At 36.6% G+C, this 27,671-nt stretch overlaps 1 protein-coding gene and 1 pseudogene across 1 annotated transcript; one reads left to right on the top strand and one right to left on the bottom strand.

The window, feature by feature from the left end:
* Positions 1-27,482, bottom strand: LOC145782605 (voltage-gated delayed rectifier potassium channel KCNH1-like). The gene is made up of 15 exons (XM_082594445.1): positions 27,395-27,482; positions 26,144-26,374; positions 22,130-22,255; positions 21,735-21,856; positions 18,939-19,154; positions 10,720-10,914; positions 10,217-10,330; positions 9,156-9,300; positions 8,160-8,315; positions 7,430-7,629; positions 6,556-6,641; positions 3,692-3,858; positions 2,854-3,050; positions 1,191-1,312; positions 1-543 (listed from the first exon to the last, which is right to left on the bottom strand). The coding sequence occupies exons 1-15, from the start codon at positions 27,480-27,482 to the stop codon at positions 120-122; spliced, it is 2,589 nt and encodes an 862-aa protein (XP_082450571.1). The 3' UTR covers positions 1-119.
* Positions 25,088-25,179, top strand: LOC145784923 (U6 spliceosomal RNA; annotated as a pseudogene).
* Positions 27,483-27,671: the final 189 nt, after the last annotated feature.

The raw sequence follows: 27,671 nt of genomic DNA, 5'->3' as shown, positions 1-27,671 counted from the left end.
GCTTTTACCACCTAAAATTTTCTTTTTGGCTACTTCACCGGTGCAGTCTATCCACTATCCAGCCTGTCTGGAACCAATAAAAATTTAGTTTTACTCTTTGCTTAGGCTTGTAGAGATATTCATTTTTTAAAATTGTGAACTTCAACGTCAACCACTGTAGAATTTTCATTACTATTGTTCTCACTGCTGATTCCATTCCTTTCCTGAGCAATCAACAGCAGTTCAATGTTCACCAACAATTTCTCTATTCTAGCAATACCAGCTGTGTTTTGTTGCACCATATGCTGCAGTTCTTTTGTGCTTTCAACTATGATTGATTCTTTTTCGTAGTTCATAACCAGGTAAGAAGACTGACTATCAACTATTTTAGTTTGTGTTGAAGTTTGAGATTCGCGGCGTGTTGGTGATCCCAAAGCGGAGTGTTGTTGACTTCCGCTAAAACTTTTTGTCGACAGTGCGAGCGAAACACGCCTCTTTAGATTTTGTGAGAGATTTTCGAAAGGCTTAATCTTGGAACGTCTTTCGCGATACTTTTTCTTCAGCCTGCAAACATGTAAAAGTTGTTCTTGAGATATATTTTTTATGCCACTAGAACACAGATTTAATCATTTGCAAATATTCCTCTTTAAATACAGCAAAGTGCGGTTTGAAAAGCTATAGCCTAAGCTACAATTATCACAGGGTCAAAACCTATAGCCTACTCTGTTCCTACAATAAGCTTACAAAAATCAACTTTCAAAGGGGCGTGTTTCTTGAATATTGCAACAGATAGATTAACTATCAGACCTAACCGTTGCCAATTGGTCTTAATGTCGCATAGAAAGAAGTAAAACTTAGAGCTTTTCGAAGCATGTCTTTGTCGAAACAAAACCAAAGAAAAAAAAATTTACTTTCTTGAAAAACTGTTTACAATAAAACAAAGTAAATTTTTCAAGAAAAAGCCAAAACAAGATCAACATTAAAAAGTGTCAAAACAAAAATTTTCTTTTAAAACAAATTCAAAATATTTTTGCTTTACAAGCAACCATACCATTTCAAAAAACATGGCACAAAATGACTTGTTTAAAAATGTAGGCTACTTCATGTGCTTGAAGATTCTTATGCGCTTCGTTTTGGTTTCGAGTTAATAAGAAAAGCGAAAATAGCTTATAAAAATGTCTAACTAATTTTTTTGTTTTAATTTTACTCACTTTTTGAATTGCTTGCGAACGACGTGCTCTTCTGTTAGTATATCTTTTAAGTCGTTGTCATTTTCTCGTCTCAATGTCTCTTGCTTTTCTTTTTCAACGTTGACTATCTTGCGAAACAGCAGCTAAAACATAAGTAGGCCTAGTCAACACACTCTCATCGAAAGGTAGGCTACAAAAAAACATATCACTTTTACATTTGAAATGAGGCAAAAGAAGTAGGTCTTCAAGACCAAGTGGCACTGGTTCGACTATCGAAGTGTGCGCTTGAGCAACACAGTTTTAGAACAGCTCTACTATTCAGAGGATACTAGTGGATGAAATAATTTACAGAAAACATCACTTTAACAACAAAGGGAAACTTCACTTTGTTAATCTCGGTAGCCGGGCTAGGGACAGTCATAATACCATGACCCTGCAGTTGTCCACCTCCTTTTTAAGTGAGCAATCCCCTACTTCTACTATCCCTAGCTGGGCCTGCGTCAGTGGTTTAATCCACTATTGCGACACTGCTAGGATTAAGCTCTAAAATAAAGCTTCCTTAGTCCGAGGATTACCACGGGATTCTCATGGAAGAACGTCTGCCAGCGTTTATTCCATCGGTTTCCTATCTAACAAATCAGTCCTTGATCACATTGCTTCAACATGTCTAGACGTCCGCAGATGTTGAAGCAATGCACAAAAGAACTGATTTTCTGATTTGGCTGCAATAGTTAGGTGAAGCTATGGTCCAATAGGCCTATTGCAACCTATTATTAGGCTTAATTATGAACACATTTATTAACACCTGAGAACACTATCGCAGTCTAGTTGTTTTAATTTATTTAACGAGTAGCCTACATCAAATATAGTTACTAATTTTCCGAAAGCTCTATAGTCTGTTTTACCTTTACTGGAGGATCATCAGAAGGTCCTTATTCAAATAGAATAGTCAATTTGTCCTTATTTCAATAAATTCTATTTGAATGCGGACCATATGATCCCCAGTAAAGGTGAAACAGGCTGTAGAGGTTGTTTTGTAAATAGAAACTGAATTTGATGTAATTTATTCTATTTGGCGTTTTTGCTTAGCATTGAGCACTTTTTATAGCATTAATAACATTTGTTATTTAAACGTATGTAGGATACCGGCCGTTTTATTTGCCTACAGTACAGCGTACCATAGGCGTAGGAGCCAGGGGTGCAACCGCACCCACAAATTTTTCAATTAGTGAAACATTTGGAAAAATTTAATAAAAATTTGGACAAGAACTTTCAGCATGTTTCAAAAACTTTATCAGGATTGAACTTATTTTTGATTTTTTGTTTACATAATATTTATGCAAATGTCAAATAAAATGCAATCGCACCTCCAAACTATTCAACAGTCAAAAATTCCACAAAATTTGGGCAAGAAGTTTCAGCATGTTTCAAAAATTTCATTAAGATTGAACTTAGTTTTGATTTTTTGCTCAAATAATCAAAATTATACCAGACTATTGGGAGCAGTGTAGAATTTTTAATCAGGTGGTCTGTGCTTTGTCGCAAACAGTATTTAGGCGGATATAATTATATTTGGCAAGAATTTTTTGTAGGCCTACCCCCTAAAAACCAAAAAACAACTTTTCCCTACGCCTATGCAGCGCACAATTCATCCTCTCATTTTATTGCTTCAATTTAAACTTACCCTTTTTCGTAAGTTGAAAGTTAAAATCATCTTTTTGGAGAAAGCTGCACAAAATGGTTGATAGAATGCGAATATGCGCTTCAGTGCGTCATCTTTGATTGAGTGTAAATCACAGTACGTTAGCGCCCTCACGTGGAAATATGAAGGACCAATTGTGTGGTTCATCCAAACAGTGTCTCCAAAGACATCCCCTTTACCTTTTCAAATACATTATGAGCTTATGTTTAATTAGTAGGCTACAACTAAAAAACTGTCAGTAAAATAAAACAATTCTTATATTAAAGTGGATGTAGTATATGTAAAGATTTAAGCTTATTTTTGAGATAGTTACTCATTCTCGAATAATTATAATTTACAGCATTTAAGAATTTTAGACAACTTATTGAGAACTGCTTGATCTCTCAATTAACGAAGCCTTTTTAACAAATAAATTGAACGTTAAATAGCAGGAAACGAGTATGCACAAATGGGAAACCAAGCGGCGCTGGTTTTTATTTCAGCTCTTAGTGTGTACGCTTGGGCAACATATTTTAACAACATACTGTTTTCCATTCAGCGACATCCGGTGGGTGAAATAATTCACAGCACAGACAATAACATCTTGACAATTGAAGAATTCACTCTGCCAATTTCGGTTGTTGGATTTACGTCAGAGCCTCTACAAGTAGGCGTAGGCAAAACTGCCAGGTGACCTATAACTTATCAGAGACTTTCTCACTCTGAAAATATATGTAGGTTATACTACATATATACTATGTGTAGGTTATACTATGTGTCACAAGGTCTACATATAAAGTTTATTTGACGATTAATAATGAGACTAAAAAATTTTATTTACTCAATATTGCTACAACTTCATCTTCTTGTATAACTTCAAGCGAACCAGAAACAACAAAATTTAACGTATCAACACTTTCTCCTTGATGATAGATCATGTCACCAGGTGCATTGTGGGTAGTGGTAAATTCTACAGCAAGAGCCCTCAGACAACTGTCACTTGCCAACCTGAAAAAATACTTTGGTTAACCTCACTAATATTCCTACACAACATAAAATGCAAGACTAGAGCTGTCGCCTATAGGCTATAAGGCAAAGATATAGGCAGCGCAGCCGAGTGGTGAGAGCGGAGGCCTACGAGGATGTCGGTTCGAAAGCGCTCCAGTCCAGAGAACGCACTTACTTCTCAGTAAGACACTTATTGACATTCCAAAATAATTGGGAGCAGCTGACTGGACGCTTTCATGTCCATTCTCTTCTTTTAGCTAACTGCTGTGTCGCATAACTTTCACGTGTTTACAGTGTCGCCTATTGTAGGTTATGTGATCGCAGTAAAAAATAAAATACGATTATTACACAGGCCAACAAAAAAATTTAGGCACAAAAGGTGAGAGTCATTTTAGAGTATTTCAGGGCTCCTGATTCCGAAAATGTACTTAGTTTTTGGAATTGGCTCTAGTTTTCGAGATATTCGACAATAAAAATATTTTTGAAACTGTTACTCAAACGCTATAAAATTGGTACATTACTTATTTTCAGCCCTGCTTACCATTGTGATGTCATAATTGCACTTGTCTAGTTCAATAGATTGATATTGTACGAAACTTCAAAACGCAAGCAAGAATCGAAATGAACTGTGATTATGTAAGGGAGACATAAATATTCAATGAAAACAGTTGTGAATCAGTACCTCACAAGAAAAATAGCCTGAAAGTCATGTGTTTATGAATGCAGCTTTATATTGTGGTATTTAGATAGCTATGGTACTGTTTTATTCGTATTGTGTATAATTGTACCGTACTATTGTCGCAACAGACAAAATAAAAGGTTTCTCTCTCTTTCTCTCCATTGAAAAGGTAGGCCTACTGAAATGGATACTTGCACAAATGACATTTTATTCTAAGCCTTTGCTAAGGCCAAGTCTTTGCTGCAAGAAGTTTTTTTCTTATCTATAGGCTAATAAATGGCATAGGCTAATAAAATATGCCTTTGACGAGTAGGATGCTGTCCTCTATACGGCTGCATTGACACTGTCTGCTTTGTAAAGCGCTGAGGAGCAACGCATTTTGAGGTGGATACGGCGCTATATAAAAACAAGCATTATTATTATTACTTTGACATGAAACTGGTTGATAAAGATAAGTCCTGAGTTCCTCCTGACCTAACGTATGCAAACATTGCACTCAAACCCGTTTCTGGGCACAAGGCTAAGAAGAAGTTCAGAGTGCCATGGCGTAAAGAGAGCCGTGGAATCACCTTATTGATACTTCTGTACGGTGAACATGTTCGAATGAAGTCGTCACAAAGGAAGTTGGAACATCATGTTTACATGGAGTGTGCAAGACGGCCATTGCATGGACGTTGCCATTTATGGTTTTTCTTTGTCCTCTCTTGTTTCAAGTGGGGATTTGCTTGAAACAATTGTAAAGCGTAAATGACCGAGAGTAACTTCAATACCTTCAGCAATTTTTGGAGCAAGGTCAAGGTTTTTTCTCAAAACCATTTCTACCACCTATTGTAGTTGGAGATTTAGTTATCAAAGTGGCAGCTGGAATCTTGGCTCCTCATCTCGATCAACGTGGCATTCTTGACTCCGAGACCAAGATTACGTTCTTCTAAGCTATAAGAAGGATAAAATTCTAAGCAGCTACTTTACTGAAAGACATAACTTTGTATTCTGTAATTACATAAATGGCCTTCCTACCTTGATGGGGTGTTGCTCGGTAGGCTTACCATAATAAAGAGTTGCGTTTGTTCATCAATAGCTTTGTTTTGTTTATTTGTCTAGTTTGTTAAGCGAAACAATGTATGCATTTTGTTTGTACTTAGTAGCTTAGTTAGTAAGTCTGATACTGTTGAAGTCAACAAATATATTAACGCAAAACACAAATTACATATTCTACATCTTGCATCATCAGGCTTGCTTCACGTCGTATTTTGATTGTTACTGGGCCAGTAAACGTTAAATAACTGTTTGTTTGGGTTGTAATCAACGTGATTGGTTCCAAATAGCCTTTGTTCAACTCAGAAATGTGCCTGGGATTACTTTCAGTTTTGTCTATGTAATAAACCACACAACGTTAAATCTATAGGGGCTCAAAATTGCGAAAAAAATGTTTTTGCTGTATCTTAAAAACTAGAACCAATTCGAAAAAAAAGTGCATTTTCGGAATCAGGGGCCTCGAAATACCCTAAAATGACTCTAACATGTCGTGCCTTTTAAAAAAAAAATTTTTTTGTTGGCCTGTGATTATTATTTTAAATTCATTTTGAATTTCATACCCCCGATTATCACAAAGTTTGCCACATCTGGACAGAACATTTCAGCGTCATATCAGACCAAGTTACACAGTTCCCTCGCCACGCGTCGTTTGTACAAGAAAAAAGTAGCCTACAAAGGCTGCTTGCAACAAAATATTCTGAAAATATTTAGTCGAAAACAAAATTTCGTTTGCCTTGATTTTGTTTCTTTCAAATTGAATTTGTTTTGAGCCTTATTAGGAATTCCGAAGAAGCAAAACAATTGACAACGCGTGTTCAGCACTTCAGCTGCGCAATAAAGGATCTTGATTTTCACACACTGTAGCCTAATAATTTTTGAAGCTATCACAGCATTATCTTTAGAAATTTAGATAGTCTACGTTACCTAGTTTGCCGCAGCAATATATAGCTAATGTAGGCCTAGGTTGCATCAACAATTCTTACCTGAAAGCCGCATGCTTGTTGAAAACTTTTCGATTCAAATGTACACAAATATCTGCTTTCATATCCTTTGGACAGTAATTCAACACCTAAATGAATTAAAAATTCAACACGTAATTCAACACGATTTCGAGTAATGGGTAGTAGCCTACCAAATTTAAGTCATAAGTAGAGTAGACAACCGGAAACAGACATTGCAGTCGGCTGCAACGTGGGTCAGGTGTAGGCTACGTCGGAAGGCGTAGACCGATGCATAGCGCTCAAGTCCGCTTTCCCGCAATGCAGGATAAAGATAATAAAACAAACAAACAAAAAACAAATGCATAATGTGGTTATAAAAAGTAGCTTTAGTTATTTTATTATTTAGTTATTTCAAAAGATTATTATATTACCATTGCAGTGTGTCTATGCTTAGTTGGACTACCCTGAGAAACTGATAGAGAGCAGCCAGTGTTTATAGTCTCGTCATGCTTTATGACAAGCAAACATTTTCTCTACTTGGGAGACGTAAAATACTGTAGTCAGTGGTGGCCTAATGGTATAAGTCTAACACAAATAAAAAATATGCAGTTTTAGCAGGGCAATGTATAGCTTACGCGTGACTGGGTATTTGATTATTGGATTTCATCAGCTAAGGGTAACGCAATAGACTACAACTTGGTCAACCATTAGGCCTAGTTGCTCTCTTGAAAGGTTAGAAAAGTACGGTATAATTTACAATGGGCACAAGTCGGTCCAAGGGTGTACGCAAGCGCAAAGAACAGACGATAGCAACAATATTAGTACCATAATAACTTGAATAAAGTTATAGGTTATCAGCGCAATTTTTTTAAATACAGCTCACACTCCACGAAATTTATCATTAAATGTCGCTTACCATTTCTGTATTTATGCCTTTACTATGAGACCATGATGAGATAATGTAATCCATGATCCGATCACTGAGACCATCAGGGATGTTATAAAGCTTCAAGAATTCACGAACACTTTTCAACATGGCGTGATAGCGATTGGTATCAGCGTACATTTTTTGGATTATGTTAGTGACGTTTCCAAATATAGTGGCGTACAACAAAGCTAAAACAAGAAGAAAGCTATTGTATGATATACTTTTTAAGACGTTTCAGAGTCTTCATTGTTCGCACCATCATTATCAACATATGCCAGACCTAGATCTTCACAATACGGATAAATACACTTTGAACCTAATAAACACAGCATGGGAGACTTGAGTTTTATAACTACGGTACATAGATCACAGAATGGAGTTAAGCTATTAAAACGAATGAATATAACGTTTTACACATTGCAGAAAACCGCATATTAAGTAATTAAGTTCGAGATGTTATGACGAAATCAATTAGCCTACTAGCCTACTTAGAAAAATATTAGAACTAACAAGCAACCAACAAGCCTTGAACATTAAACCAAACTTTAACATAAATACAAACTTAAAAATTTAAAAATACGATATAAGTAGGCTAAGCCTAATTGTTGAACCGCGATGTCTTCAATTTGTAACGCATTTCTAAAACTAATATCACATTTTCACCTCACAACATCCTAATTGCATAGAAGCCTATACTGCATGAATTTATGATACGTACCTCCAAAAACAAGTAAGATGACACAAAACACTTGTTCAGCTTCAGTGGCTGGGGCAATATTTCCAAACCCTACTGAGGTCAAGCTGGTCATGGTGAAGTAAAGGGAAGCGATGTAGCACTCACTCGGGGCAGGACCCCCAGTCAGTTTTCCATTTTCTATAAATGTATTGATGTGTAAAGTCACCATCGAGAAAATATGAAAAGAAACAGCATAAATATAAATCAAAAGACTCAGTGTACGACCAGTGTACAAAGATGTCCAAAAGTGCAAGTGTCCAAAAGACAGCAACGACCAGTGTACAAGACAGTTTGCAAATGGTAACGTTCTTAGCTATGCCTACAAGATACAATGTGCTAAATCAAAACACATGGATGTTTATTGCATAATGCACATCTACTTTTTTGTCTATCTTTAAGGGTGTTTATCTGCTATATTAATATTCAGAGTCGGATCAATTACGTAGTTTTCAGTTTAATTATATGACAATAATTTACAATTACATTGTTCTGAAATTTTCAAGTCCATGTAATAAATTACACATTTCAATTACAAAAACTACATGTTGCAATATTTATGTTCATCGATGATTTTTGAGAGTTACAATTGCATTTGATAAAGATAATGTTGCAGTGTAGAAATTCCTTTTTGAACACCAACTAATGGCTCAACAAAAAGTACTGATATCATGCCTGCAACTTGCCAAATGTAATTATAATTTACTTGAATTTTTCTTAAATGATAATTACAATTACACAAAAACAAAAAGTCTCAACCACAGTCTTAATTTATTATAATGAAAATATGTACGGTAGGCTAGTTATTTTCATTTAGTTATGGTTAGAATTGTAATTGATTCAACGCTGTTACATTACCAGTAGTTAGAGTGCTTATAGCGTACTGTAGAATAAGCTAACATTAGGCTACAGTAAACTAGATGTGTTTTCGATCTGAAATGAAGTCATTTGCTTGCATTCAGCACAATTAGTATAACCTACCTATAGAATACTTTTGTTGAAGTTTTTCTCCGAGTAAAACAAGCCAGTTATATTGTATCAAAACGTCATTTTCCATGATTTGGCTAAGTCCAATCGCATACCAAATGCAAGCGAACCAATGGCCAGAGAGACCAAAAAAGCAAACCTTGATAGGAAAACGACGTAGTAGTAAATTCTTGTGGAACTTCACCAAACAAGTCGCATCAAAGTGCGTTTGCACCAAGTGCACACCTCTTTGTCTGAAATCGCCTATACGTTTATCTTACTCAGACTACATGACCTGGTACCGGTACCGATATAACCTAAACTGGTAAAGAGTTGCAGTAGTCGCTGATCAGAAGCTTTATTTGGTTTTATTAAAAGAACTCTATAACTTAATAGTTAAAAAAAACTATATAGGCCTATGTATATATTTGACTTACATCAAATATAGTTATTACTTTCTAAAACCTCTACAGCTTGTTTCACCCTAAAAGGGGGATCATCAGAAGGTCCTTATTCAAATAAAATTTGACTTTCTATACAATTTTAAGTTTGATGCATTTTTTTGAAAATATAAAACTTGATGTCTGAGTCAACCAAATCAAGAAATAGAAAATATTTGAAGAGAGTCCAAAACGAAGAAACTATGATCATATTTAGTATAGAAAATCAGACTTAACTAGTTTTATGTTCTGCTTTCAAATTAAAATGGAGAAAACGCTTCAACTTTTGATACGCTTTTCAAACAAATAAAACCCTGAAATAAAAGTATAATATATATCTATATAATATAGATATAGTATATAATATATATTTATATAATATATATATATATAATATATAATATATATCTATATAATATATATATAATATATAATATATATCTATATAACATATATATAATATATAATATATATCTATATAATATATATATATAATATATAATATATATCTATACTTTGAACGATTGTTTTTGCAATATAGGCCTATAATAATATTTTTTTTACATTGTATCAAAAAATAGCTGACCCTTATTTTGCTTTAGGAAAGCGTAGTAATCATAATAAAAGCAAACTGACCAGTAATACCAGCATTGCTCCTCCATATTCAATGTAGTGGTCCAACTTCCGAGCTACGCGTCCCAATCGCAACAGTCTTACCACTTTTAAACTGCTAAACAAACTGCTAATTCCCTGTGTAGAAACAAAAGAACATGAGATACAGCACCAAAGAAGTAGAAGATGAACTGCAACAGTATGTGACTTTACAAGCTTTCAGCGTTGACCAATACTCCTTCTCAGCAATTCGGCTTTGATCTGCAAATGAGCCTTGGCTCACTTTTAAGGTAGTCACGGAGCTTCATGACAAACAACCCAAATAACATATAGAAAGTGTATAGTTAACTTTCAGGCAAAAAGGCCACAAAAAATTATTAAAGCTTACGCAGCTATATCACGTGGCTTACATAGTTGTTTACGCTCTAGGACCCTCTACAAACGTACCATTGTCCTGCCAATAAAATCTTATAGGCTATACATTAAACTTACTTTAGTTGCGAACAAATATGTTATGGTATTCTTACCTCATCGAACTCTCCTTCAGAATGTGAAAAGAAGAAATTAACAAGATCGTAAGGAAGGCAGGATAGCAGATCGATCACGAACCAACTTTTGATGTAATTCATCCGAATCAATTTCGGATCTGAGATGACCTCTCCTCCAGGACCCACAAAGGTTGTGTGGAAGTTAATTATGATGTCAACAATGAAGATGAGATCCTAAAATATAAATTCAACATAACGATTTTAGTGGAAGAATCATCCACTGATCTTAATAACGTGTTTATGACCAGTACAATATTGAAAGGCATCTTTGTTTTTTAATTGATTGCTTGCATCTGTGACCAGATGCTTGCATCCCATACTACTAAACAATCCCCCTATATTTATGCTTGTCTCCAATCTGTTGAACTTTACCACAAAGAAATCAGCTCGTCCCTTAATTTTTGCGCCGATCTTTTCTCTTCAAGTCATTCGTCTGCAACGACCGAAGGTATCAATTGTAGCATACATCAGTTGAATAAATCACACCCACTCTGTTGAATCACCACCACAGGTTGCAAGCTTTACTGATCAAAATAGTTGTGAGGCCCGTAAGCATCTCTATTCTCTACTCACCGTCAATGGCCCTTTCTCATAAACGTTTTGTGACTGCTATATAGAACAAGGTCTACCCAACTTTTTCTTTGCCGCTAAACGCCTATTTAACAAAGGTAACAGACATGACATCTTTGACGGTCAATAAATAACTCAGCAGCAGAAACCAGGATGGACTCTTGATTCAATATTAACCTTTTATCGCAAACAACGCTCCCATCGAGACGTCCAACGATACAGATTTTCCGACTTTTCACTGTGCGACCAGGAATGTAGCCGGTACAAAATTTTGGGGGGCAAATAAGTATTGTTTTACACGTGAGCGAGCCCGGCAACGAGTCAAAAAAAAGGGAAGCACTCACGGGGGAGAGGAGTCTGGAGAGCTCCCCAAAAAATTTCGAAGAAAATACCTTAATATTGCGAATTTTGAGAGTACTTTCAGCTTAAATCCATAATAAAACTTAGTTAAGTGATGCTGTGACAGAGTGTGAAATTTTTCTTTAAAATGTTTCTGGAGGGGAGTCAATTGCTCTCTTTTCCCTCCTGGCTACGTTCCTGTGTGTGGCCCCATTTAAGAAACTAGTTTTTATGCGATTTTTGGTTATGCCACATTTTGTTGCAAGACCCTAAAATTACAATTTGCGACTTCGTTTGGGACAGCATTGCATAGTTTGGGAAGCCAAGGCCTAACTACACATCAGTCGTGCCCACATTGGAATCACGCCATCCCGTCCTGATGGTAATGTGTTTTTGTTTATGAGGATTGGATATAAATATAATTGCACATATGACCATCCGGGTGTCAACAAAATGCAATATCAGTGCACGATCCAAAAATTAAACGTTTAAAATTTTATAAATTTTAATCATGCACTTGAGTTTGGCTATAGAGATCAGGTTTGAAACACGCTGTTTAATTTTGTGACGAACGTGAATGATGAAAAAAAAAAGAAAATACGTTAAAGCAGGTTAAAGCATGAAATATTTATGTTTCGATTTGCGTCTTTTCTTGTAATGCATAGAAACTTTAAAGTTGAATGTGACGATGGGATGGTCTCCTTGATTATAGCTCAAACAACGTTAACAAACACAGATCTTCAAGGAGTGGAAATCAAATCAACACAGAAGCTTACAAGCTCTTATCTGATCAGTAAGGTGAGTCAATTTAAATGCCGACTTTGCATAGAAGCATAAATAAAATTTTGTTTTATTATTTATGAATAAGCTTTACAGCATGACTTACTGCCCCCTCTTAGCTAACGAAATTTTAATTTAACAGTTAAAATATCCAGCTAACGCTTTAGCAAAACGTAGTTTTAAAAAACTTAATTTTCATTTACAACAGTGCCAGCAAATAATTCCAACCAGTAGCCTATAAAATAACGGTTTCAAGCTTTTCCATTGACAAGATAAACCCCTTGGTTGTTTGTTTAGTCCGTGATTGTTCGTTATTGTCATTAGACATTGTTTTCAAGACTTGAAGAACTGCTTGATAGCCTTTTCTTAGCGCATATGTATTATAGCGTCATATCGTACCTCCCAACGAGTAAGGAGATTCCACCTGTGTATTGAAGCTGAAAAGAACATATAGAGACCCTGCGCAAACATGAAAAAACGCACTGCTGATTATTATTTTTTTTTTGTGCTCCCTGGTTAAGAACCACTGGTTTACATAGTTAGCATTAGTTCTATGATTTGCGTCCTTTATTCTTTCGATCCTGATAATAAGCATATCAGTTGCTCTTAGTAAGTTGTTATCGGTGGGCCAATTTGTTGGTGGGCCTGAGGCTGCAGCCCCGTCTGCCCCCGCCTTAATGCCGCCCTGAATGAACCTCATGGAGTGATAGCCTACTGTCTGTCACAAAATAATACATTTTTTACAATTTATTAGTTTAGATTTTTAGTACTGACTTGATCTGATCAGTGGCGTATTTAGAAAGTTTGTGAGGGGGGGCAAGACATTGTGTCTGTCAGCCGCGTAGCGGCTGACACGACTGCTGGTGGCCAATGTGGGTCTGGGGGTAGCACACACTGGGTAGTCTCAAAGCAGTACGCAGGAAGCTCAAATTTGGTGAAAATGACTGTTAATTGGTTCACATTTTTTCTACTTAGGTTAAAACTAGACTTGTTTGACCCTTTAGTTTTTTTTTACTTGATCATTAAGGGGGCCATCGCCCTATATCTTCCTTCTAAATATGCTACTGGTTAAAACCTACATGTTTTAGCTCTAACAGTATTTCTTTTCTATCAGTAGCCATATAGGCATAAATGCTAAAAATTTTAGACTTAAACAGAGGCTTCTACTCAGCATGGTAAAATAACTCGAACATAAGCTTTGCATTCAATGCAAATGATGTCAGCGCACCTGCATGCTTAGTATGTGGGGAAATCTGCAAAAAATACAAACAACGTAACGCACAAAAACATGTTTAGAACAGGCATAGAGTATTTGTTGCAAAGTATCTCGTAGGATACAAGTGGAAGAAAGTAGTTTTGGAACTACTGAAGAAAGCGAGCGAGGAAAGGAAGCTTTTAATAAATAGATAAAAGCCCCATGTCACCCTAGTGCTGTTAGTTTTGTGGTAGGTCAAGAGATTGTTAAGCGTGGAAACCGTTTACAGAAAAAGGTTATATAACACGATTCTTTAAGGTAGCAGCAGCTCTAGAGAAACTGTGTTTGATCTACTGTATATTACAGAAATATCACGAAATACGTACGGTAGACTATATTACATTTTGTGGCTCTTTGCTGGTCATGCTGAAAGATATAGTAGAATGGCTTTTGTTAAAAAGGTTGCCTGCCACTGGACTCTTAGTTCATATGGTGTACGTTGTAGTATATCTACACTGTGCTGTGGTTTAATCATTAGACATGACTATTGATCATGTTTATGCTATTGATCCACTGATTCATTGGATCATTCAATTTAAAACTGTTTGTAACTTATTGATAAAATTAAACACATAGATCCACGTCTGATATTGTAACTTCCCAAGATGAAAATTAAAACATTTCTCGGTACCTCCCCTTGTTGAAAGGAGATTCGCCAAATCGATATGACGTCAGGCAGAATGTTTGCGTTGATTTCGGTAAAAAAAACGTTTGCTTTTCACGTGACTCAAATGTCACAGGCAGGACGAACAAAATATAAATGTCGGATTCCTCAATTAGTTTTCATTTTTAAAAATTGGGTAGAGAAGCAACTTCTTTTTACCATACACAGACATAACTGAGCAGAGCAACAACGCAACATTGAACATAATTAAAAGCAGAAACAAAACAGCAAATAGCTAAGGAAATAGCTCTTATCAAGCCTTTAATTAAAAGAAATATAATTTTACATTGTGTAAGAAGTACTAGAAACTAGAGAAACATACGGTATAACAACAAAAGTATGGTATAATCTAAACATTTGCAAGCCTTAAAGCAGCCGGCGGCCATCGCGGCCATGGCCGCTAAGTAGTGCTTGAATGACCGCCGGTGCTACCTTCTCAGTCGGACAAGTTTGGCCGCCGGTTTCTTCTAGCCAATTATTTAATTTTGCAATAGAATGAGCGTGGATTAACTGTCGAAAATATGTAGTATCAAAGAGTGACGCAGAATTAGGTCAGCGCGTTATAATCACCACAGTTGTATTGTCCGGGAACATTTGCTATGGAATATATCCAGCTGCGATCACCAGCTGTACCCGCGCATTCGCAAATGCGTGAGCACATTAGGCCAACGCGCGACGCGCATTCATTCGTTGTGCGCGCATGTGCGAGTAATAGCGTTCAAGTCGCAGGTTTGCGATTTTTTGCACGATTATAGAGCCGTAGGTACTAGACGAACCCAGACAGCAAATCAGTCGATTTTTACATTGATTTAACGTTTGCAGATGTTGAATTAATGTAAAAAGCGATTGATTTGCTGTCTGGGAAGACGAATTTTCCGCTTATTGAATGATCTAGAATAAAATTTAAAAAAAAACCTTTGCACATTTGCCTGTTTGACTAAGTCTTGTTTGTAATTCCCGACGTTTATTTAACAAAGTGTTAATCCGAAGTGCTAATTTACATCGGAAATATTGTCGTTTTTATGTCGATTCAATGTTGTCGGACATTGAATCGTTGTTAAGAAGGAGAACTAGGTTAGTTGACATCTGAGGGGAAAACACGTGTATTCATAGTTGAGAAATGTTCCCGCTATGGGTTAGTGACTTCACACCCTCAATGGTGGGTTGGTGACATCATAACGGTATAAATGGCCAGAAATAATTTACTGAGCAGGGACCAGTTAAAACAATTTAGTGTCATTAGATGGTCCCGCAAACCCGCAGTACCGGATTACAATCCCGATAAAGCAGTTATTGCGTGGTACAACGATTCTATTGCAGGACGTCGCCCAGACTTCAACAGACGCTAAGTGATCATTTTAGCAAGTTTAATTCTATTTACTTGTGCTATCGTTATTTGTATTTTGGCCTCCAAGCGCGCAGAATTGACCGCCGAGAAGGAGCTCCCGGTAGGCCACGATGGCTGCCGGAAAAAAATACGAGTTTTAAGGCCTGATTTGAAAAACTGCTTATCTTGCTCACATATGAAATGACAACTGAATGATTTGATATTTTTGCTTTGCAGATTAGACGTATAAATCTTTAAGCACAAACTCTTGACTGCATCTCCACGAAAACTTGCAACTTTCTTTCAATCCGTTCATTGAAATCCATCTCTCCCGTTGGGAATGCCAAACTTAACTGCTTGCGCCTCGGTCGCATTCCTGGTGGTATTGATGATCAACATCGCCCCAGCAAACCCTGTACAATGTGGATCCTCCTGGGTAAGGCAGCCAGTGGAAATCATCGACACCTTTACAACTATGAGAGCGGTCATAAGCAGAAGGGCAGTGACGCTGAAATGCTTCAAATCCACCTTGGAATGGGTGATGTGGAGTGATGGAAGCAATCTGAGAATGTTTGGGTTGCAGAGAAATGACAACTGGTATTTCATGTTTGGGAAACGGAATAAAAATATAATTTTGAAGCGAGGAACTCCACCACATGGTAGCGCCTTGCCTTCGGATGGACGTCTGTTTAAATTCATCAAATTCCAACCATCGAGGGCTTACGTCTTGCAACACAGCCCGTCAGGACTGTACGTCACTAGTGACGCATCACGGAGGCTTACGTTGGATCGTGGAGAAGTGGCGATTAATTGGAGTATTGTGCCCGTGATGGAAGGCTAACGTCACAGTATCATTGTGAAGGATAATAGAATCACAATGGACAATTATGGTAACTGAATCAATTCACTGTCGAGATGTTTTCTCCTTCTTGCAAACAAACTCACTGCATTTTTAATTTGACCTTGCGTTTAGCGTCAGTTGAGATCTTATGCTAAAAAAAATGATTGTAAAAATAAACGTAATGCTTTGGTATGAAATTCCATGTTGTTGTATTTTGCCGTGTTTCTTTTGTAATTCTCATTTTTGAGATATTTTCTGTGGACAAGCATTGGTTCAAACATTGTGCAAGCTGGTGACACGGACCCACGCCTGTGTCGGCAAGGAAAGGTTTGCGGGGTTAGTGGCGCTTTGGGGGTGAATGAACGAGACCAATGATTCAAAGGTACGAATGGCCAAATCTGAATTTGACTTTGAGTTGCTGATGCCTCATTGCCAGCTCGCAATAATGTAGCAATGTCAAGATAGTGGTTAGTGTGCTCATATTCATTCAAATATAGGCTACAAAGCTGTTGTAAGCACCGTACTGTAGTGTCAAGCCTATATCAAAATCTGGCTGTGCTTTTTCTGGCGTATAAATATTGACACGGCCCAAAGTCGCTGTTCTGCCCCACGTGGCAGTAAAGTCCTTTATTATACAGACCCCGTTTGGTATAAGCTCAGAAGTGTTTGTACAAACCGGGCGCAGACCAGAAGTGCCCAGGAGAGGCAATTGGAACTGTGTCTGGTTGAATGCTAGCTAGTTCAGGGGTCGGCAACCTGCAGCTCCATCTAGACTTTACAAAACTTGATATGTAAACTTGAGTTTGATTGTTATTAGAATTAAATTAACAATAACTTATGCTACCATCAGTCCATCATGCATGACAATTAAAACAGTAACAAAACATTGTTTACTACTTCTGCATGATTGGGTAACAATGAATCTCATGGAGTGATAGCTCACTGTCTGTCATAAAATAATAGATTTTTTACAATTCTCGCCATTTAGGCCTAAGTTCTGACTTGATCAGATCCGCTTAGACCTACATGTTTTAGCTCTAACAGCATTCCTTTTCTATCAGTAGTCATACAAGGTATAAATGGTAAAAGCTTCAGACATAAACATTTAAACAGTTTAACAGAGTGTTCAACTCAGCATAAACAAATAACTTGAACATAAGCATTGTCCACTGCAAGTGATGTTGGCACTCCTGTATGTTCAATATGTGGGAAAAATCCGACAAAAAATACAAAAAATGTGACGCACAAAAACCTATTTAGAACAGGCATAGAGTATTTGTTGCGAAGTATCTCATAGGATACAATTGGAAGAAAGTATTTTTGGAACTACTGCAGAAAGCGAGCGAGGAAAGGAAGCTTTTAATAAATAGATAAAAGCCCCATGTCACACTAGTGTAGTTTTGTGGTAGCTCAAGAGAATGAGCGTGGAAACCGTTTATAGAGGGAGGTTATACCTGTATAGCACAATTGTTTAAGGTAGAAGCAGGAGCAGCTCTAGAGAAACTGTGTTTGATCTATATTGCAGAAATATCACGAAATACGTACGGTAGGCTATATTACATTTTGTGGCTCTTTGCTGGTCATGCTGAAAGATATAGCAGAACGGCTCTTTTGTTAACCCTAAACGAGCTGTTTTCGTACGCTGAAAGCACGTTACGGGCTATCTTAGCCCCGTGCTAATTAATCGCTAATAACGGGAGCTATGAAAATCACAAGACCAAAATATTTTACAACATAATAGCCATGTGTATTGTGCTTGTGCATATATAAATCAAATTTTTACCCAAAAATTTATTGAAATAAACTGTTTGAGATGAAAAAACGTCAGAAAGTCGGTTTTCCCAACTAGGCTATTATTTGTGAATCTGTTTTTTCTTGAACCTTAATGACGTTTCACATAATTTTTCCCTCCAACCAGTGTGGAAGGAATATTCAAAACAAAAAATAAATAACACTGAAAGGAAGCATTGAAAAATGAGTTTCACCTTTGGTTTACATATTAATAAAACCAAAAAAAAACAAACTATAGGCTAAAATCATATTTATTAACAATACTAACATCAATGGTAAAGATGGGATTGTGTCTTAGTGTACAACTTATCAATTCTCGGAGCTGTTTGTTACGGACAAACTCTTAAGTCCACGGTAAGTCTGGACCTGTATTTTGTGTATAGGCTAATATTGGCCGTTATCTAAAACTTAGACAGTGCACGTAGCCTTGTACAATGCGTATTAGCAGGACCGGTTATGCACATTCCACTGTACGCGGTTGCGCTTTTGTAGGACTGAGCTGACACTATCTGCTTTGTAAAGGGATAAGAGGAACTCTTATCTGAAATGAACACAGCGCTATATCAAAGCACGCATTGTTATTACTATTATCATTAAAACTGACTACAAAAAAAGGATACCAAAATCTTACCACAATGCTATCAGCAACCAGCCAAAAGTGTATCTGCTCTTTGCTTCTCATTTGCTGGAAAGTAACGTTGTATGGAACAACGATGGCGGTGTAAAAGGTCAACAGCAGCATAAACCAATCAAATGTTGACTTGAATGTGGAATAATGAAGAATAATGCTTTGAGGAGTCTTGGGAGTCACGTGATGGTATTTGGGGAGTACATTCAAGCAAAATACCTACATAAGTTATGTTTGCGTTTGAAAAAAGGTTGTCATCCAGATTTTATTTTCAAGTTTGTATTTCTTTCCATAAGGTAGACAGATAGGCTACAAAACATTTTAAGTTCAGAAAAAAGCAACTTGCTTGCATAAATTAAATACTTTATTGCAGAAAGATTATCACCTATATTATGGTTTTAATTTTCCAACTAAACTTTCTCCGTCTCTGCAGTAGCCTATTTGGAGACTGTCACCAATATTGCAGTGTAATCCTAAGTATTTATTTCCGAACGTAAACAATCATATACATTTTAGGCTTCAACAGTGGTTCTTTAAATTTTGTCTTAACACGGACCTTGTAAGAATTTATCGGTTTGCGTGAAACCCCTGGGATATATTTATTGACAGTTTAAAGTGAGATGCATTAATATCTCAACTGAGATCTCAAATGGTGAGTGGTGGATAGGGATGGTCAAAAACGTTTTGTTTTAGTCATTGTTTTTTTTAATTGTTTTATTTTTGCGTTTTATTTTTTATTTTTTTGAATTGTAGCGTTTCCAATCGTTTCATACATTTTTTAACCGGTAACAACTGTTTTCATTTATCATAACAAGGAACTGCAAAAAAAAAGTGTTGAATAAGTTGCTCATGTTTCTGAATAACTTAATATAAATTAGTTTAATGCAATTTTGACTGTTATGTAATGAGAGTAGGGTGGCCAGTTCCTTTCTCTCGGCCGCCTTTACTTCAGCAACTACGCCCACCCAATTTATTACACCTGAGCAGAGATGGGCAAGATCACCAGATCTTGAAGATCAAGATCAAGATCACCAAGAATAGGTGATCTTGAAGATCAAGATCAAGATCATCAAACTATGTGATCTTGAAAATCAAGATCAAGATCGTGATCTTGAAGATCAAGATCACTTTCAAGATCACTTTTTGTGTACTTTAAAAAAATGAAGTTTTTGATCAATGATGTAGCAAAAAATAATTACTATAAGCAACCTGGGTAAAGGTATGTACCGACTGCTCAGTCGGTACATATATATAGTTGGTATTGCTAACTTTTACTTTTAACTACTCGATCGCTGGCCTAAGAATTGTAATAAGTTAGTGACTGTTGCTATTAGGCCTATCAATTTTTGACGTAGTTTGCGTAGAATCGCAACGTCACACCCAAGGCCGAGGTTAATTACAGTAGTAGGCTACTGAAAAAGTCGCAAAGTTTGCAATTGGTTGTATACTTTTTATTTATAATAAATAAAAATAAATAAACTTTGATCTGCATCATTTTTTACCAAATTTTTGTCTGGTTCATGTGGGAGTTTTTATACGTGTTACTAAGTAGTTTTAACTTTCACTGTAATATGTGTAATAGGTCCATGTTTATTGCACCATTTATCCATCTGGCAACCTTGATACTGTTGTCTGCTATCAAAAAAGTTCAGAGGTTTGCTGTCAGACAAACCGCTCCATACTCAGACCTTAAACAAATCTTGGTCTGGTTGATTTGCTGCAATAAACCACTTTACATGACCAAAGTCGGGTAGAGTCCAGAGTTTTTAACACCGCCATTCTAGAATTTTGAAACATCTAAAATTAGGTCAAAGAAAGCAAACATTTCTTTAAAATTCACACATGGAAATTGTGAACAAAGTTAAATCATTTTTATTATCGTCAACATAAAGTACACGGAAGTTGACTTATTTATTATGACCAACACAGACAATTTTTTCAATTTAGAAATGGCAACACTGACCAGATTGGATGGAGACTTTAAATCGTCTTTTGTTGGTCACATATCATATTAACAGTGGCTTAATGTTAGTAGTTGGCACTAACTACTTTGTACAGTACGAGTTCTAAAAAAATGCCTCTATGTAGTAAGTAAACTTCAATTTTAAAGTGATCTTGATCTTATTGTTCTTCAAGATCAAGATCACACAAAAAAAAGTGATCTTAGATCAAGATCACCAAAAAAAAGTGATCTTGAAGATCAAGATCAAGATCACGCCCATCTCTGCACCTGAGTAGAGGTGAGCGGTGATTTTCAACAACCAGCTTAAGCTGGGAGTCGAACCAGGATTGCATGATTGGAAAGCCAGCGCCTAATTATCCTTTTGGATCATTGGTGACATCAAAAGAGATTTTAATTAAGAGTTTGGTGACGCAGTTTTATTTTTGCAACTTATCGATGTCTTGATTATTTTAGAACAGATATTTTAGAGAAGCAAAAGCGAAAAAATTTTTCCAACATTTAATTTTTAGACAGATTGTTGGTGCAAAAAAAAACAATCGTTTTTTTAATTTTTTTTTTTTCAAAAAATTATGTAGGCTACTTTTAAAAAAACGACTAATATCTCTAGTGGTGAAATTAATACACACGCAGGTCGCAGGATGATGCAACTATGCTAATAATTATGAATGAGAACAAGACTTGTTTCAGTTTAATCTTTGTAGAAACTGTACAATAAGAATTCTATTGGATTTTTATAGATCCTTTAAAACTGATCTCTGAACCCCCAAGAGGCTCACACACCCCGACTCAACAACCTTTGGTTTAGAAAGCACAGAATTTCAAGAAATTTATCTTACCTCAGCACTCCCGCTGGGTTTCTTTTTTGGGTCGTCACTGATGACCGTCTTTATGACGTTGTCTTTGGCTGCTTCTTTATTTTGCTTCAATCCGTTCAAAAATACATTGAACTTGTTTCCAGCTGATTGAAAAAATAATATGGTACGTAAATTTATATTGTGCTGCGTAAATCAGACTTGAAAGTGCAACGTGTTTGAAATAAATTAGCTGACGAAACATTGAAACTTATCACGACAATTTCTAATCTTTTTCTTTTTGCAATGCAGTAGCTCAATCGTAAGGTTACTGTAGCCAACTCTAGTTAAAAAAAATACGCAAGTTGTCAATTTAAAAAAATACGCATAAAAAATAAACCAGTGTCCATACTTTTGTGTTTTGTTATTCAAACACTTACGTTTATTTTCCCTGTCAATTGGCTTCTTCAGCATAGTAATATCTCTGAAGGTGAGTAAGAAAAACATTGGATGGTTGACCGCATTTTTGATAACATACAGTTGGATGAGAAACCACACAGGAGTTCCTATAGATATAATGCATGCAATAGATCGAGTGTCGCTTTTAGCAGCTTGATCGTTGCTTACTTCACAATGTAGATATGGACGACCCATTTTCATATGATCTTGTAAATACAGTTCTTGGTAGTACACACCAAGAACTACAAATGAATTTACAATGTCGTTCTTGGTGGTACACACGTTGTGTGGTACACACGTTGTGTGGTACGTTGTGGCACGTTGTGTGGTACGTTGTGTGGTGTGGTACGTTGTCGTTCTTGGTGGTACACACGTTGTGTGGTACACACGTTGTGTGGTAGCGTTGTGTGGTGTGGTACGTTGTCGTTCTTGGTGGTACACACGTTGTGTGGTAGGGGAGACCGGGGCTAAAAGTAACAGGGGTAAGTTGTAACACTATCATTTTCTCCCCAACTAAACAGAAAAATGTATTTTTCTATTGCGCCCTCTATCAAGTGTATTGTAGCTAAGTTACAGAGAAACCCTCGTTTCAATATCTCTCCGTACAGTTGAGTTATAACGAAAAGCATTTTTTGCCTACTGAAAGTAAAATTTTAGAAAAATAAACTTGTAGTTACTACGACAAGAAAAAGTAAGCTAGAGGGCTGGTATTTTTTTTTTGATATAACCATTTACTTAGGTATTTAAAAAATTAAAGGTGACCAAAAATATGTGGCATTTTATTGGTGAAACATCGAACAGTTCATGGCTAACTGCTATTGGGGCAAGATGTAACAAGAGCGGTGTTATGTTCTTTGGCAGTAAATGAGCTAGATTACTTGGTAACTGATACAATTATGCGTAATTATATAAAAAAAAAGTGAACGTGGGAAGATTCCACCTGCTGTATTAAAACATGCTGCTGAGGAAGCCATCACTGGAAATGAGTCTATTCGAAAAATTGCCAAAGATTACAACATATGCCATGTGACTTTGTACAGACTGGTTAAGAAAGTTAAAGGTAAACTTAACTAGCCTATCTAAGATAGCTTACTGATTGTAAGAAAAAACATTGAACACCTGTAGGCCTATGTCTTTCGAGCGTATTCGAACAGTAGACCGGGAGAAAACTGGGTCAGGTGTGAAAAGTGCCATGGTTGGTCGCATTCTCAATGTACCGAGGGATTGCCAAAGTATTATTGTCACCTTTGTGAGGAGTAAAGGAAAAATGTGAATTTTTGAAATGCCTATTATATTGTGTGCAGTTTTGCTTCAGTGTGTACCTTCTGGTGAAAATTTTCTGACCTTGAGGAGTGAATAAACCTTTCTTGAGGAAAAGTGAATGTTTAGTAAAGTGTTTGCTATTTATTCGCAGCAAAAATATTCTGTTACAACTTGCCTCTGCCTGTATTACAACTTGCCCCAGATCCGGGGCAAGTTGTAACGCCCGATTAAAGTTTTTCTAGGCCAATTTTCTCAAAATCCTTCATACATATCACAGGGCTTTAGGTGGAATAATATGCGTAAATAGTCTACCTATACAACTAATCTCCAAAAAATTCGCTCAAACTTGTTTTTACAGACATATAATAAATAATTAAAAAAATGTTACAACTAGCCCCGGTCTCCCCTACACACGTTGTGTGGTAGCGTTGTGTGGTGTGGTACGTTGTCGTTCTTGGTGGTACACACGTTGTGTGGTACACACGTTGTGTGGTAGCGTTGTGTGGTGTGGTACGTTGTCGTTCTTGGTGGTACACACCAAAAACGACAAGGTACCACACCACGTACCACCAAGATCTGTGATTACAAGATCATATGCAAGAAATGCAGGAAACATAGCCAGCACGATCGGCCCACTCTACTCCAGCCGGAAAGACCACCTTAGCTCAGATAAAAGTTCGGTCTTTGATCATCAACAACAGTGCCTCGCCGACTTTGAGTTTGCAATTATTGCTAGGGAAAACTATGCGGTACAATTGCGCTACAAAAAGGCCATTTTCATTAGTAGACAAAATCCAAAGATCAACAACCGTGCCGAAAGGGAAGAACTACGTCATCTGATCTATTGATCAACTGATTCAAAAAAATTTCTCAGCAATAACGCCTAACAACACAGAAACTCAACAGACAGCAGCCTTAAGCCGAACAAAAGAGCCACATAAAACAACGACTCATTGACGTCAACACCATTCGCCCTAGCACAGGGGTCACCAACCTTTTTTGCATGCGGGCCACTTTGGCACTAAGGAGAGCTGTGGCGGGCCACACTAATAAAATGTTAGGTAGGTTGACTCTTATGCTAAAAAAGAACGCATTTCGTACCCAGTATCCAGCGTTACATGTTGTTCATGTTTATGTTAAAATACCGCAGCAACAAAATTGATCGAACAACGCTACTGTACTGCCAGGCCAAGCTCCTTTTACAACACTTTTGACTTTTTTTTAACAATGCCTAATAAACGAGGCCACTTGTTTTGCGCACTTATAGCGAGGCGAGTGGTTTCATCAGAATATTCATCGCCAAGCAAGAGTGGTGTTGTCACTTCGCTTCACAAAAGATATCTTGCAATTAACAATTTTAGTAAACAAGGAAATGTTTGACACATTGCAATACAGGCAACAATAGTGACCTACAAACATATCAGCGAAAAATAGGCTCCAATAACAGGGAAAAAGAAGCCAGGCACCATGAAACAAATGCTTGTAGAAATCACCCAAAAATCGTAATTCTATCTATCGTAATTCATGAACAGTCTTCCCTCTAAAAAAGCAATGAGTTGGTTTTTCATCCTTTTTGTGAGAGTCTATAAAACTGTCTTTCTTTTGTTATAGACAACTGTCACTTGCGGTGCTTATCAGCGTGGCAAGAATTTGTTGATTAACAACATTTTGCAGAACTTGTTTCGGCAGTAGATATACTAAAATTGGAACGATACAGAGAAGATTGCGCAAGGATGACATGCGAAATCGTGAAGCGTTCCATATTTCTTTAAAAAATAAAGAAAAAAAAACATTTTGCAGTACTAAGCTAAATATTTTCATAATATAATCAGAAAAAGTCTTTAAATTTATATATAATATTTTGCCAATTTATTATAAATTGAGTTGGCACACCGATCTATTTTGCCAACATAAACTTGCATAAAGAGAACACTGGTCGTGAAACACCATAACGGTGAAACGCACATTAGTGTTTACATGACATAGTGTGGCTGGACATCGCATTGGAATAGCTTTGAGCAACCCCCACCTAGAACTATATTCTGATTGGTCGGTCGGTGGAATCGTATGCAAAGCGAAAATATGCTTCCCGGAAAGCATTTTTTGCCTTCGTGTTCTTTAACTCTTCAAGAAAAGTAATTTTGGTTATACTTGTACGCTGATACCTTCCGTGGGCCGCAGCGATACAGCGTGGCGGGCCGCATGCGGCCCGTGGGCCGCCATTTGGTGACCTCTGCCCTAGCACATGACTAGGAAACTGTGTTCCGAAAGCTGGTGCAATTCGCTATTACCACAGCGAACTCGCAGTATAAAGCTAAAACACGTCGTTAATAATGCATGTAGTGATACATGTTTGTTTGTAGTAATGCAAGATAGTTAGCAGTTATTTTTTTGAAGTAACATATAAAATGAAAGCTGTAATCTTTTCAAGAAATTGCATTTAAGGCTCACAATATGGAATTTGAGGAAGATTTTGTGGAAGTTCATACCTGAGGAAGATATTTATTTTCAAAATGAAAAAAAATCTCTTCAAGCTAAAATCTGGTGGTTTTCTTGGCTCGTAAAGGATTTGAACCACTGACGCCTGTTTGACCACAATGGGGTACTAAATAAACATCGAGGAAGGTACATTGTTAAATAAGATAGTAATAAACGAGTTGAAGTCATATTAAAAGATATACGTTAGAATTAGATCTATTTGTTCACCTGTTTTTGCTTTGTTATATTTTTACCTTGTTTGTTATAGAGTAGCAAGTCAAAAGTTGCCGGCTTTTTCTTTGTCATCTTTTCTCTCATTTTCTCAATTGTACTCAAGTCAGTCAACGAACCATACATGAATGTGCATAGACTCGATTGCGTCACTACTTCTGAACGGTGGTTTCCAGTGACATTGGAAAAGCCATCGTTGACGTATACAATCGGCCAGTCCAAGAGGTCAGAGTTAGCCAGCAGGAAGTTGCAATCTAAAGTGAGAGTGAACAATTGAACATAGTGTTGACGTAGCAAACGCAACCAATGTGTATTTACTATGATACGAAAAATATAAACAAAAGCTACGTATAGCAAACATGCAATTAAAACAAACTTAAAACAACCAAACATAAATTAACTGCAAACATATATAACTATAAATCCAACTTTAGGCAAAGAAGAAAAAATAATTTGCTTGAAAAGCGACTAGTTTAAAAATTTTAACTCAGAGAAAATTAAATGAATTTAATATTAATATAAATGCTTCCTTTTTTTCTCAAAACAAGACAAGCATTTTAATCTCTAACATCTAAGATTCATGCTAAACCTTATGTTCAACTCTCTAGAGCAGTGGTTTTCAACTTGTTTTCATCTGTGGACCTCCATGCCTATTCAGACAGTTCTGCAAGTGTGCGGTCCGAGGCAAATATCCAAATAATCAAATTTTCAAAAATAAATAAAAGAAAAGAAATAAAGAAATAAATTAGCTACAGAGGTTGTGCCAGACTCGGATCAAACTTTAGTTTTAATCCAAATAAACCGTAGCCTACTCATTCGAAATTACCATATTTCGAATGGCATAAATTGTAGCGAGATGCCTGGGTCACTCATATTGATTGTTACAACACGAAAATCCTGTAAACCCCGTTGATAGGTCACTATAAATCCTTGGAGTTCGATGCACTCCCAGTTGCAAAGCCCTACTCTAGAGGTCGGTCAAATATCGATAGTACTTTAACAAAATCTAAAACTGATCTGACATAAAAATATTAACAAATACAAGTAAGCAATTTGTGGTAATATTAAAGCAAAAATAAAACGATAAGACAGCTAATCACACACAACATGATAGCACACTTTGATGCGTCATAATAATTAGTCTACACTTGCAAAAAGATAGGCTATAGCATAATCGTACAAGGTTTTAATGTTATCAGGCCAAAAATACAAAAAGCTACTAGAGTCTTAATTGAAATGTATAATTTGTAAACTTCATCAAAATTTATACTTACGATTTTCTAGTTGGTTTATTTTTCTTATTATGTTTTCGAGGAAAGTGTTTTGGGGAGCAACCAACCCTCTCTTTGAACCAGTTGGCATTTCAGCTTCTAAATGGGATCTGCACTTCGATACCAAATTGCAAGCTAGTTCTCTGAGAAGAACCTATTTATAACGACAACGCTATGACTGTACATTGTACAAACATTGTTGCAAACCGGTCACAACAAACTAAATATAGCCTAATATGCTTAGCATTTGAATCAGAATCACCAAGTTGTCCACTCTCCT

The sequence above is a fragment of the Aplidium turbinatum genome, chromosome 1 (genome assembly GCF_918807975.1).
Source record: "Aplidium turbinatum chromosome 1, kaAplTurb1.1, whole genome shotgun sequence".
In the NCBI taxonomy this organism is placed as follows: Eukaryota; Metazoa; Chordata; class Ascidiacea; order Aplousobranchia; family Polyclinidae; genus Aplidium; species Aplidium turbinatum.
Note: the sequence above shows the minus strand (reverse complement) of the source record. Positions and strands in the feature narration are given on the sequence as shown.

Bases quoted from the DNA above. Each gene is read 5' to 3' on its own strand.
- LOC145782605 (XM_082594445.1), bottom strand. From the start codon at position 27,482: ATGCCAACTGGTTCAAAGAGAGGGTTGGTTGCTCCCCAAAACACTTTC. The intron at 6,642-7,429 runs GTAAGCGACATT...TAATTCATTTAG, and splicing joins AAGGCATAAATACAGAAATG to GTGTTGAATTACTGTCCAAA. The intron at 3,859-6,555 runs GTAAGAATTGTT...GTATTTTTTCAG, and splicing joins AACAAGCATGCGGCTTTCAG to GTTGGCAAGTGACAGTTGTC.